At 54.9% G+C, this 13,178-nt stretch overlaps 1 protein-coding gene across 1 annotated transcript in view; it reads right to left on the bottom strand.

The window, feature by feature from the left end:
• The window catches only part of LOC146820900 (heme-binding protein 2-like), a 31,618-nt gene extending 26,723 nt beyond the window's left edge, over positions 1-4,895 (bottom strand). The window contains exon 1 of the mRNA XM_085611773.1: positions 4,628-4,895. Within this exon, the coding sequence (XP_085467899.1) occupies positions 4,628-4,774 (147 nt within the window). The 5' untranslated portion in view covers positions 4,775-4,895. The remainder of the gene's footprint in view (positions 1-4,627) is intronic.
• Positions 4,896-13,178: the final 8,283 nt, after the last annotated feature.

The raw sequence follows: 13,178 nt of genomic DNA, 5'->3' as shown, positions 1-13,178 counted from the left end.
GGGGGACATTGGGCATTCTTGCCTAGTACTTCATTGTATCAGGAAGGCCTGCAATAGGACTCCATTGATATGCACCTGAACTCTGGAATTAGTATACAAGACTTGATAGAGGACACAAATCTAGGCCCGAAAACCATGCGTCCCAACGCCCAGAGAAATTTCCAATCTAGGGAATCGAAGCCCTTTTCAAAGTCTGTAAGCAGTAGTGCACTTAGGGGCAAAAGGCTATTTGTGAAGTCATTTCTGACTTGCTGGCGGTTGAAAGGAAGGTAATACCTTGCATCCTTCTGCATTGTGAGCTGAAGTGGATCAAACTGGGGTGGGGCACATCAAGGACAAAAGGAAACCCTATCGCCCCTGGCTTGCATTGATATGTCCCAGTCTCTCTCCGCTTCCTTGAAATAACTTCAAAAGGTGTTAGGTACGTCATTATGTCTAATACATGTTTATTACTGCCGATAAATGCCATCTTGGATACTTATCAGAACCTTAGTGTTATCACTTGAAACAAATACACACAAAATGCCTTAACTCATTCCAAATACCTCTTTAAAGCGCGCCTCCCTCTTGGTTTGAAATCCAGTCACTTTAAAAGTTGAATTGTCACTTAATAAGTGGGAAAGATATATGTGACTTTAGAATAGATAAACATACTTTAAAAAGTTTTCATATTTCTTTGTGATCAAATCTAAATTATTAGCTGTTTTAGTAAAGCTCTCAATCAAGAGGCTGCCTCAGAGCACTAATAAAAGGCAGCTCAGGATCACAAACTTTTGGATGGGAAGCAGTACTCCTATCCCTCGGTGTATGTTCTATGTTGTATCACACATCCTTTGTGAGATGCAGAACTATGAAGATAGCATAGGTGTGCATAGTTTGTTAAAGTATTCTTTGCATTCCGCTTGTATGTTTTTTCGCATGGCAGGCATGACGGAATGTTCATAAACGCATGGATTATTTTCAAATGAAAGCTCATGCATCACCTCAAACATTGCTGGGGATTTGCAGTGTCAGACAAAAAAAGATGTCTAGTTTACATATGAGCAGGTTTACACTACTACATATAGGGAGGTTTGCACATCGACTTTGACTAGAAAATAGACCAGTTCCCTTTCAAGTAAAGGGTGCATGCATAGGTTTGTGACATTTCTTCCTCTGATGACACGATATCTCTGCACAGTGTCCAATCTACTTTGTTTGCGCTGGTTTCCCATTTTCCGGACACGACACACGGTCTTGGCTATCCTCCACTGGTTGGCTGATGCTAAACAAAAGTAATTAGAGTGATTTATAAATGGTTCATGGGACTGAGGAACTAGGGTCCTTCTCAGTTTTCTACAAGTGGGAATTGGGCCCATCGGTCAGAGCCCCCTGTGGGCCACGCAAGGCAAATGGCCCAGATGTAGAGCCCGCAACATAGCAGGGGCCAGAGCAATATTTACTGATCATGGCTCCCAGTTCTCTCTGTTTTCCCCTTTATTCCCTTCATGCTCCCATGCTCTAGAAAACGCTCTGGGGAAGCATTAAACACCCATCACCCAAGGGCACCCACAGCCCCCCCCCCTATGGGAAAGACCCAGCACCCCACGTTTATAATTCAGATCTCTCCAGCATCAAGACAACATAGTTCGTACCTCGGCTGAGTACTGACCTCTCCCGGAGTTCGGGACTTACTTTTGGCCTGTCTTTGCCTATGTTATTTTGGTCAACTCTCGTCACCTGACTTGCAGGAACTGAATATCGTTGAACCGACATCTGAGACAGCAATTAATTATTAAAGGGCATCCGATATTGTCACTGCTCCTTGGCTGGAGAAAGGTAATTTCTTCCGCAGGTCACATTATTTCGTGAAAAACGGAACCACTGTTCATGTCAGTCATCCCTGTCGTCATCTCCAACCAGTCGCCAATTGAACACTTAAAGCGTTAACTTTTCTCAGCGCAATCTGCAACGCACTCTCAAATGACAACACAGACAATCCTGGAGTATTGATCTCCCCTCCTCTCCCTCAGCAGTCCCACCAAGATATTGCACAGCCTCTTTATCTCTCCCTCAGCAGTCCCACCAAGATATTGCACAGCCTCCATCTCCCCTCCTCTCCCTCAGCAGTCCCACCAAGATATTGCACAGCCTCTGCACCTCCCCTCATCTCCCTCAGCAGTCCCACCAAGATATTGCACAGCCTCTGTATCTCCCCTCCTCTCCCTCAGCAGTCCCACCAAGATATTGCACAGCCTCTGTATCTCCCCTCCTCTCCCTCAGCAGTCCCACCAAGATATTGCACAGCCTCCATCTCCCCTCCTCTCCCTCAGCAGTCCCACCAAGATATTGCACAGCCTCCATCTCCCCTCCTCTCCCTCAGCAGTCCCACCAAGATATTGCACAGCCTCCATCTCCCCTCCTCTCCCTCAGCAGTCCCACCAAGATATTGCACAGCCTCTGTATCTCCCCTCCTCTCCCTCAGCAGTCCCACCAAGATATTGCACAGCCTCTGTATCTCCCCTCCTCTCCCTCAGCAGTCCCACCAAGATATTGCACAGACTCCATCTCCCCTCCTCTCCCTCAGCAGTCCCACCAAGATATTGCACAGCCTCTGTATCTCCCCTCCTCTCCCTCGGCAGTCCCACCAAGATATTGCACAGCCTCTATCTCCCCTCCTCTCCCTCAGCAGTCCCACCAAGATATTGCACAGCCTCTGTATCTCCCCTCCTCTCCCTCAGCAATCCCACCAAGATATTGCACAGCCTCTATCTCCCCTCCTCTCCCTCAGCAGTCCCACCAAGATATTGCACAGCCTCTGCATCTCCCCTCCTCTCCCTCAGCAGTCCCACCAAGATATTGCACAGCCTCCATCTCCCCTCCTCTCCCTCAGCAGTCCCACCAAGATATTGCACAGCCTCTGTATCTCCCCTCCTCTCCCTCTCCCTCAGCAGTCCCACCAAGATATTGCACAGCCTCTGTATCTCCCCTCCTCTCCCTCAGCAGTCCCACCAAGATATTGCACAGCCTCTGTATCTCCCCTCCTCTCCCTCAGCAGTCCCACCAAGATATTGCACAGCCTCTGTATCTCCCCTCCTCTCCCTCAGCAATCCCACCAAGATATTGCACAGCCTCTATCTCCCCTCCTCTCCCTCAGCAGTCCCACCAAGATATTGCACAGCCTCTGCATCTCCCCTCCTCTCCCTCAGCAGTCCCACCAAGATATTGCACAGCCTCCATCTCCCCTCCTCTCCCTCAGCAGTCCCACCAAGATATTGCACAGCCTCTGTATCTCCCCTCCTCTCCCTCAGCAGTCCCACCAAGATATTGCACAGCCTCTATCTCCCCTCCTCTCCCTCAGCAGTCCCACCAAGATATTGCACAGCCTCTGTATCTCCCCTCCTCTCCCTCAGCAATCCCACCAAGATATTGCACAGCCTCTATCTCCCCTCCTCTCCCTCAGCAGTCCCACCAAGATATTGCACAGCCTCTGTATCTCCCCTCCTCTCCCTCAGCAGTCCCACCAAGATATTGCACAGCCTCTATCTCCCCTCCTCTCCCTCTGCAGTCCCACCAAGATATTGCACAGCCTCTGTATCTCCCCTCCTCTCCCTCAGCAATCCCACCAAGATATTGCACAGCCTCTATCTCCCCTCCTCTCCCTTAGCAGTCCCACCAAGATATTGCACAGCCTCTGTATCTCCCCTTCTCTCCCTCAGCAGTCCCACCGAGATATTACACAGCCTCTGTATCTCGCCTTCTCTCCGTCAGCAGTCCAACTAAGATATCCCACAGCCTATTTAACTCCCCTACAAGATATTGCACAGCCTCTTTATCCCCCCTCTTCTCCCTCAGCAGTCCAACTAAGATAATGCACAGCCTCTTTATCTCCCCTCTTCTCCCTCAGGAGTCCCACCAAGATATTATGGAACAGCAAAGTAACTCAAGGCAACCGGCTAAGGCAGGGGATGCCAGCTCTGTCTCTTCTTCCCTCCAAATTCAACCCTATGAAATAAGACAGGATAAGACCATCGTTTTCGTCACTCTTGCACGACCCCAAAACGCTACACACATAAATCCAGATCTTCTGATCGAACACTACGTGCTCGATAATGGGCTTCGGTACCTCGCCTGGGGCCAGGGGTACAAAGCAGTAACCAAATGCAATTACAATTAAACAACTGCAAAACACCCCAACCGAAGGAATAGAAAAACATCATCGTTACTAACGTGAATTGGAAGCCAAGCGCAAACCATGCGTTTCTGCGAGTGTAAAACTCTGCAAATATAAACTTGAAAAACAACACCGCCGTAGAGGGATGTTTTGCAGAGAAATGCAGTCAAGGTATTTTCACAACAATCCACCTTAGCATGGCCTGGTTTCAACCGAAAGTGAAGTACAACCTTCAACATTGACAACGTATGCATCTGAACGTATTTTAACTTCAGAAATAGTAAAAACAGAAAAAGTTGAAAAATAAACAGATAAGTAAAAAAAAAAAACCACACAAAAGAAAAACATTTTTCAACTCCCAACTCCCACGCGTGAGACCTTCATCTCCTCAGAGAACGCTATGACAAACAAACGAAAACACGTTTAATATCGTAAACACGTAGATCAGCATTTAGTAAGACTCTCTCTCCTTACGTCGTATTTCTTCACTAACTCGTACTTGGGGCAGTCACGAGAGCGGCAGAAGCGGGGAGTTGTCCGATCGGCATCTGCAGAAGATCTTGTTCCAGAGGAAGAAGTAGCGCTGAGAACCAGAAGCAAGGCACCCAGAACGCAGTACATTTTGTTTTCAGTCACAGGTCAATAGCACACAAACCCCGGACAAGCAGCAACAAGACCCCTGTTCGTTGGTTGCTCTGTGCTGAATTTATAGCTTCCCTCCTCCGATGGTTGTATAATCAGGGAAAGGGGGCTGCAACCTTGGTTGTGGCCCGCCCATCCAAAAGTGAGGGTTTATGAAACACTGTCGGGAGCGCGGGCTCCCTGCCAGATGAAGGAACATTTTACATAAGACCAGCTCTGCTGTTTCGAGGAAATAAATAACCCGGAGGCCGTTCACTTCAGCGGAGTCTGGTTTCAAACATCGCTCGCTGTTTAGTGTCGAGTATCAGAATTCCTTTGTGTCTGTCAAGGCTGAAAAGAAACCCGTTTGAATCCAGGGTTGCAGGGCCCCTAAATTTCATGAGAGGGTGGGGGAGGGGAGGGTGTTCGGAGGTGTGCGTGTCCTGGTAGAGGCAGCCCTGAGGATCTTGCATTGACCTTATACTAAGTGCCCATGGGCTGGGCGAGGCAGGCTTCAATGAACATATACAATCACATTGTTCCGAAGGGAAATAAGAAAGGAGAGCAGCATAGTGACCACACCGTCATCCGCTTCAGTCAACACGCATACACAGACGTCACCCAAAGATTACACTGACACTTTATTTGTGGGTGAAGAACTGCTGCAGGTTTATTTCATACAACACAGTATGATAATAAAATTGGGTTATCTTACGGGCGATCCAGGGCAGGCAGCCCCTTGCTGCTCCGCCCGCCTGGTGAGCCCGCACACACGGTGGGTCGATGCCCGGCAGTGTGGCACATAATTATTTACAGATCATCCACTGGGTCACGTGATCTGTCTCCTACTCCCGCCCCTTCCGACAGGGGCGGAGCGTGTTGTGGCACACCCCCGGTTGGTCAGGCCCCCCAACCGCCCGAAGGACTAACGGGGCGCCGTCGCGGTCTTCCCAGAACCCCCTTCGGCTCCTGGACCTTGGCTCGGGCACCCTTACTGTGCCGGACAGGGGTACCCTTACTGTACCGCCTGTCGCAGGGGTACCCTTACTGTACCCGTCTGCATCCAGATCGCCCTGTAACTCCGCCTGCAACGCAAAAGAAAACATTAAAACATTCCAATGACGCGCTGCGCCTGACACGTGGGGTAAGTGGAAAGGGTGGGAAATCGCGTGTCCAGGCTGGAGCGGCGCGCAGGAAACAGAGGAGGAACTGGGCGAGAGGGCCTCCTAAGTAGGGGGGGCAAGCCGCGCCCCCCGCCCCCAATGGCCCGCCTCCAGCTCACAACTATAGGGGGTCATACCTTAGTGGGCGTAGCCTCGCGCGCGAGGCAGCAAGGGGGAAGGCTCCGACGGGCGGCCACTAACATGCTGCCCTGCTGATGTCCCACTGCTTGGGACGCGGGCAGCGGCATAGTGACCACACCGTCATCCGCTTCAGTCAACACGCATACACAAACGTCACCCAAACATTACACTGACACTTTATTTGTGGGTGAAGAACTGCAGCAGGTTTATTTCATACAACACAGTATGATAATAAAATTGGGTTATCTTACGGGCGATCCAGGGCAGGCAGCCCCTTGCTGCTCCGCCCGCCTGGTGAGCCCGCACACACGGTGGGTCGATGCCCGGCAGTGTGGCACATAATTATTTACAGATCATCCACTGGGTCACGTGATCTGTCTCCTACTCCCGCCCCTTCCGACAGGGGCGGAGCGTGTTGTGGCACACCCCCGGTTGGTCAGGCCCCCCAACCGCCCGAAGGACTAACGGGGCGCCGTCGCGGTCTTCCCAGAACCCCCTTCGGCTCCTGGACATTGGCTCGGGCACCCTTACTGTGCCGGACAGGGGTACCCTTACTGTACCGCCTGTCGCAGGGGTACCCTTACTGTACCCGTCTGCATCCAGATCGCCCTGTAACTCCGCCACAGCTCTGGGGAGGCTACCGTCGCTGCCAGAGCCCCCCTCTCCTAACAAGTGTTACTGATGTCCCTTGCTAGCCAGTGCCTCTTGTACGTCAAGCAGGAACATGTCCATCCCTACCCTGGACAGGTGCACCCCGTCAGCCTCATAATACCCCTCAACCTTCTCTTGGATCAAAGCATGTCTAATGAAGCCCATGCCCCTGCGCTCCATGAATTTCTGCATGGACCTATTAAGCCTCCTACGGGACCGCTCTACCGCCGCCGGGGACCTAGCCCCTCTCCAAAACCGACGGGGGACGATTTCAGACCACCAGACCTCGCATGACCCCACGGCTTGGCTAATGGCCTGTAAGTCGGTTTGCATTGACAGTAGCAGAGCCCTCCTCCCCCTGGCAACCAGGTCATTACCCCCTAAGTGCAAGATGATAACAGAGGGCTGGACCCCTACAACTGCCAGGCGCTGCTCAATTGTGCCGCGAGCTTCACTCCATTTCATGCCCGGGGAACCCAACCACACAAGCTGTGTAGTAGCAAAGTTCTGCGACCAGTTCCTGTGTGCTGCCCAGCGTTCCATCCTCGTGATGTAGGAATGGCCTACCAACCAGACCCGGGGACCTGTCAATAAAGCGATGAAACGGCTTTTAGGTAATCGTATCTTTATTACACACACAAAACGATGCGTTCATGACAATGGACCAAAAAACCAAGAGCGGGAACAAAGCTCCGGGTTGCGCCACAGCATTACGGACGGACATACTTCTTGAAACAGTCCGATTCCCAGCGGCCTACCCCTTTTACTCCTTCCGGGCCCAGGCCGGCTTTGGCCGCAGAAGTAGCAGCACCAATCCTAAAGGAGTGCGAGGAGAACCTGCGCCCGCACCCCGCTAGACCGGCTCTAGCCAGCGAAGCTCCCAGTAGACGCTCGAACTGAAATTTGGTAAGGGGGGATCCGTCCGCATGAACCAGAAAGGGACCAGGAGATACTGGACGCAGAGCAAGGTATTCCCTGACCAAGTGAACCGGGCAGTACCTGTTATCCCCTAGGGTCTGTAACACCACCGTCTTCCCCTTCCCCACCTGGTCTGTTTTAGATCTGCGAATACGTAGCTCCAGTGCTGTGTGGAGGGTCACATCCGCAATCCCCAGCGCGCAATCAGACAGGTCTTCCTTAGATTTTGCCACTAGCTCGCTGACCCTGAAAGCGCCAAAGAATGCCAGGCAGAAGGCCGTAGAAAACAAGCTGGCCTCAAACGGTGAGAAAGTCACCAGGGGTAACACGTCTAGGAGGAGTTGGAGGTCTCTGAATTCAATGGGTGCCCTGGTGTCTGGTTGTCTAACCTCCTCCCTGGCCCAACCCTTCAGGGCCGCCCTGATCTTGGATGATCCCGCGGGGTCGCCCCTACCATCTAGCCTGGCATCGTGGCGCACCGCTGCCAAGTGACCGCTAATCCAGGAGTGCGATCTGCCGGTCTCCTTGGCCCACACCACAAAGGCCTCCACTTGATCTTCCGCCCCTAAGGCTGAGGCACCCAGCGCCTCCCCTACAGCTCTGAAAGTCGCTAGCTGCGAGTCGTATTTCCGCCGTGTCGCCGGCGCCAGGGACCTCTCCCCCATCTTCCTCAGTCTTTCTCCCACTGAAGCAAGCGCCAGAGGTGGTCCGGGAATGGTGTCATCTCCGCCCTTGCCCGCGGCCAGGCCTCCCGGAACCGGAGCCACTGAAAGCGAGAAAGAGCGTCAGCTGCCACATTCCGTACACCCGCGATGTGCCGTGCCCTACACTCGACGTTGCTGCGCAGGCCCTCCCTGACTAACTCCCTCAGCAGGCTCAGGACTAGCGGGCACGAGGCAGTCAGGCCGTTGATGGCGTGCACCACCGCCATGTTGTCTGACCAGAAGACAACCTTCCTGTTGCTCAGTGCCGCCCGCCAGAGGTGCAGTGCTACCACAATTGGGAAGAGCTCCAACACTGCCACATTCTGCGTCACCTTCTTCTTACGCCATGCATTGGGCCATCGCATCGCGCACCATTCTTCCCCCAGAATCACACCAAAACCTTCCCTTCCAGATGCATCTGAAAACAAGCAGAGCTCCTGACTGGCTATCCATGGGGCCCTCCAAATCACCGTCCCGTTAAAGTCCCTGAGGAATTCCGCCCACATGGCCAGGTCAGCCTTCAAGCCCGCGGTCAGTCTTACAAAGTGGTGCTTCAGGGTCACCTTTGCCGTGGCCCCCGCCAGTCTCCTTGAAAACACTCTGCCTGCTGGGATCACTCTCGCTGCAAAATTCAATTTGCCAATCAAGCTCTGGACAGCCCCGAGGGTCGCTTTGTCCTTGCCCAGCAGGGCCTGGATGTCCTGTAACAAGCCCAGTACCTTCTCGGCGGGGAGCCTCGACTCGCCCTTTACCATGTCCAACTCCACCCCGAGAAAGGTCAGCACCTGCGCAGGGCCCTCGGTCTTACCTGGGGCAAGGGGAACACCCAGAAACTCTGCCAGCTCCTCAAACCGACTCAAGCCCACTGCACACTCATCTGACCCACTCGCACCAAAAAATAGGACGTCATCCAGATAGTGGGTCACCTGCGTGATCCCGTGTAGTTCCCCCAAGGCCCACTGAAGGAACGAACTGAAGGCTTCGAAGTAGGCGCAGGAGACGGCACAGCCCATCGGCATGCAGCGATCATAAAAGAACTGCCCCGCCCACTTGAAGCCTAACAGATGTTGACTGGCTGGATGAACCGGCAGCAGGCGGAATGCGGATTCAATGTCCGCTTTCGCAAGCCACGCCCCCTGCCCCACTCTCCTGACCATGTCAATGGCCATGTCCAGGGAGCAGTACACCACAGAACAAATACCCTCGTCCAGCCAGTGGTTCACCGAATTTCCTTCAGGGTAAGACAAGTGGTGGATCAAACGGTAGATGCCCGGTTGTTTTTTCGGCACCACCCCCAGTAGTGACACTAAAAAGTTGTCCAAGGGCGGGCCGCTAAAAGGACCCGCTACCCTACCTGCTAACAACTCTTTCCCCACCTTTTGGTCCACCACCCCGGGCATATCCCTAGCGGATTTAAGGTTCTTCGCATCTCTGGACTCCAGAGGCCCATTGTAGGGAATCCTAAACCCATCGATGAACCCCCCCGCCAGGAGCGGTCTGTCCCGGAGCAGTGGATACCGCCTAATGAGTGGAAGGATATTTCCCAGGATGATGGGTGAAGGGCCTTTGACAGGGGCCATGGCGCTCTGTGGTGCACCCTGAAATGCGGGGGGCGTGACTGGTGTGGGAGGGAGGGATGCTGACGAGGGGGGGGGCCCATGTGTGGTCTCAGAGTCGGGCGTCAGTCCTGGTCGCTGCTGTGGGCTGCGGTGCGCTCTGGCTGGAGGAGCAAGAAGTGGCGGGGTGCTGCGCGCCGCACTTGCTGCAGCTGTGTGCGAACTTACATGACCTCCCCCAGGTGCAATTGCCCCCATTGTACAGGCGGCACGTCCCAGAATTGAATCTCTTGCCCTGCCGCTGCCCCCGCCCCCTGCCACCCCGAAAAGGCTGCTTAAATGGGCGCTTGGGGAATTGGTCTTTCTTTTTATCAGATGCCTCACCCTGCCCTTTATATACCTGGTCCTTCTTCTCCCTGGTGGGGCGGCACATGTGTTCCACCCAGAGCTGAATTTCTTTCTGGTCCCACCCCAGGTCTGGGCATATGGCCATTCTTTTTCTGAAATCCTGGTCATAGTAGAACCACCCTAACCCCCCCGAGAGCCTCGCCTCCTCTTGTATAGTGCTGGCGTACTGCATTAGAGCCTCACTCTGGTCGGGGGATTTCTGCACTATAACCGCTGCCAATATATTGAATGCAGATGTCCAGTTTTCGATCGTCTTGTCCGGCCACCGCTGGTACCTGACCCTCTCCTCTTCCTTGCGCCCCATCTTTCTCGTGTCCACCCCAGCAGACCCATGCATAAGTAATGTCAGGATGTCTATATACTCCCTCCTCCAGATCCCTTCTTTTGCGGCCTGCGGCACCAACCACGCCAGGGAGCAGCGGCCCGATGCCAGCGGTGCTTGGGTAACGAGGGGCTTCGGGACCTGGGTTACACCCACCCCTCCAGACGCCGCCACAACTGTTGCTAAGACGGGCGCAGGCTCCGCAGCAGCAGGGATGGAGGGTGTGGTAATCGCCTGTGCGGGTGGAGGGGGCGCCGGTGCGCCGGCCGGGGGGGTGCTTGCTGCCATGCTTGTGGAGGGGCCAGCCTCCCCTGGTGTTGACAACCCCAACGCTCCCCCCAGCTCACCATTGCGTCGTTCAACGGTTGTGCTCTGCCCAGCCCAGACTTGTAGGACGGGCGCCTGAGCAGGTGCGGGGGCCGGGGCTGGGGGCACCTGTGGCGGTGCGGCCAGCGCATCGAGGCGGCTCTGGAAAACAGACATGAGGCCAAGCATCTGGTCCATGGCTTTGCCCATCTGGGCCAAGTCAGTTAGTCCTGTGGCAGAATCGTGTACCGGTGTTGTTGCGACCGCCGGGAGGCCGGAACGTGTTGCGGTCGCCTGCCGTTTCCTGGTCGGCTGGGCCTCCGGCATGTCTTTTGATGTGGGCTTGCGCACCCTGGTGGACCTCCAGGGCTCAGACCCGGATAAGCTTGGGGCGCCCTCAGAGGGGGGGGGGGGTTACGACAACGCCCGAATCCTCCACCCTGCGGCCCTCCAGAAAACCTTGGGCCCACGCCGTGCCCTTCTCTCGGGCAAACGCCATAAAGTCTGCCCAGACCCCTTCCTGTGGTGCGCTCGACTGCGTCTCCTCGACCGACGTTTCTTGGGAGAACAATGGACCCGGTGTCCCGATATTCTCCATGGCGATGCTCCGATAGTACAGCTATGCGCGTCCCTTAGCGCCTTCGCCTCCGGTCCTAGCCCTATACTCGCGGGCGCTCCCTCACCGATCTGCAATTGGGAAAGGAGCGGTAGTTAGTACATTGGAAAGCATCTCACGTACACACAGCAGCTTGGCAGTTACAGTGAATAGGCCTCCAGCCATGGGGAAGTGATGCAGTAGTTATCCCTAACCCCCTTTCAGGTACCCGGTACGCCGGCTTGCCCTGTGCATCGCTAGAAATCCCCTCTCAGGGTACCTGGCTAAAAACATCCGTACATGGCCCGCACACCGCATCAGGTCTGGCGGCAACCTCCAGGGCGGGGACAGTCATGCATGTGCTTACCCCGCCCCTAGGGTCACCTGTATATGTAACCTGCAGTGCCAACATGGTGGCTTGCCTTACCGGACTGCACTGCATAAGACACTTAATGACCAGCACCCTGCTGAGAAACAAATCCGGAAGAGGAGGAGTGAACCCAGGCCTAGCGCCTTGGACCTCACAACACAATAAAAGTGGGTTGAAGATTTTTGCCACCTTATGACACTTTGACAGCGTTTGCGGGACTCGAACCCTTGTCCTGTGAGAGCCTTAAGAACCGCAGGGACAAGACTTAATTGAGCTGTAGCTCCTCTAACGTTTCGCGTCTACAGCCTGTCGTGCTCGACAAATCCCCCACTCCCCAAACGCCAGAACGGGTGATGCGGGCATGGTGGCATGCGAAGCGCTCCGACACCATCCGTTCCTGCTCGCGCTATATCTAGCTAAACAATCGAACAGAATATCACAGAAACATATCTGTTAGCATCCCCTCTCTGCAAATGCCAGGATGCGCTTTGCCGCTGCCCCCTCCCCCCGCTGTGCGCGCCGGGCGCTCCATGCGCGAACTCCGGGATGGAGCGAACCACACCCGTAAACGACATCCAGGCCAGCGCGCCGCCCCACCGCAGCACTTGGCGAGGCAGCAGTCCTAACACGCGCAAGTCGCCCCCCCCAGTTGGAACGCTGCCGGGCCGCAGGGAGGCCGCAAGGGGGGGGGGATGGGCCACACTGCTAGGGGGGCGGCCGCGGGGGGGGGCCGCCCGGATCGTAGGACCGCATCATTGCACCTAGACCAGGCCCAGCACCCTTCCCTCCCCCGCAATCCCGGCTCGGAAACCGCGGCGGCCCTACCGGACCACCCAAGAACACCACAGGGTGCTAGCGACTCGGTCCGCAGCCGTGGACATCTACACAGGACGCCGGCCAACGCGCTCCGATGCACGCGGGAAGACCCGCGCCATGCGGGAATCTCAGCAGCGCCGCAAGCGTGGAGCAGGCGCTACTACTGAGCGGGACCATCCGGTGTTAACGGGGCGGAGACTCGTAAACGCATGAAATAACCCCCTACACCTAAACCCCCCTCCTCCCGCGGTTTAGGGCAGCGTTCGGCGGTTGCAGTGGGCGCTACACAGAAAAGCTGCACTCGGGAAAAAACGGTAGGCTCGACCCGCCCCCGGTAACAACAGGTAAACCCCTTACGTTCTCGCAAGCATCCTGTACCGATCCCTCAAATGGCTGCTGCTCACGCACTGCCCTTTGTGTAGTACACGGAGGCAAGCCGCTGCTATTAGGGCGA

The sequence above is a fragment of the Triturus cristatus genome, chromosome 6, assembly GCF_964204655.1.
Source record: "Triturus cristatus chromosome 6, aTriCri1.1, whole genome shotgun sequence".
Lineage (NCBI taxonomy): Eukaryota > Metazoa > Chordata > Amphibia > Caudata > Salamandridae > Triturus > Triturus cristatus.
Note: the sequence above shows the minus strand (reverse complement) of the source record. Positions and strands in the feature narration are given on the sequence as shown.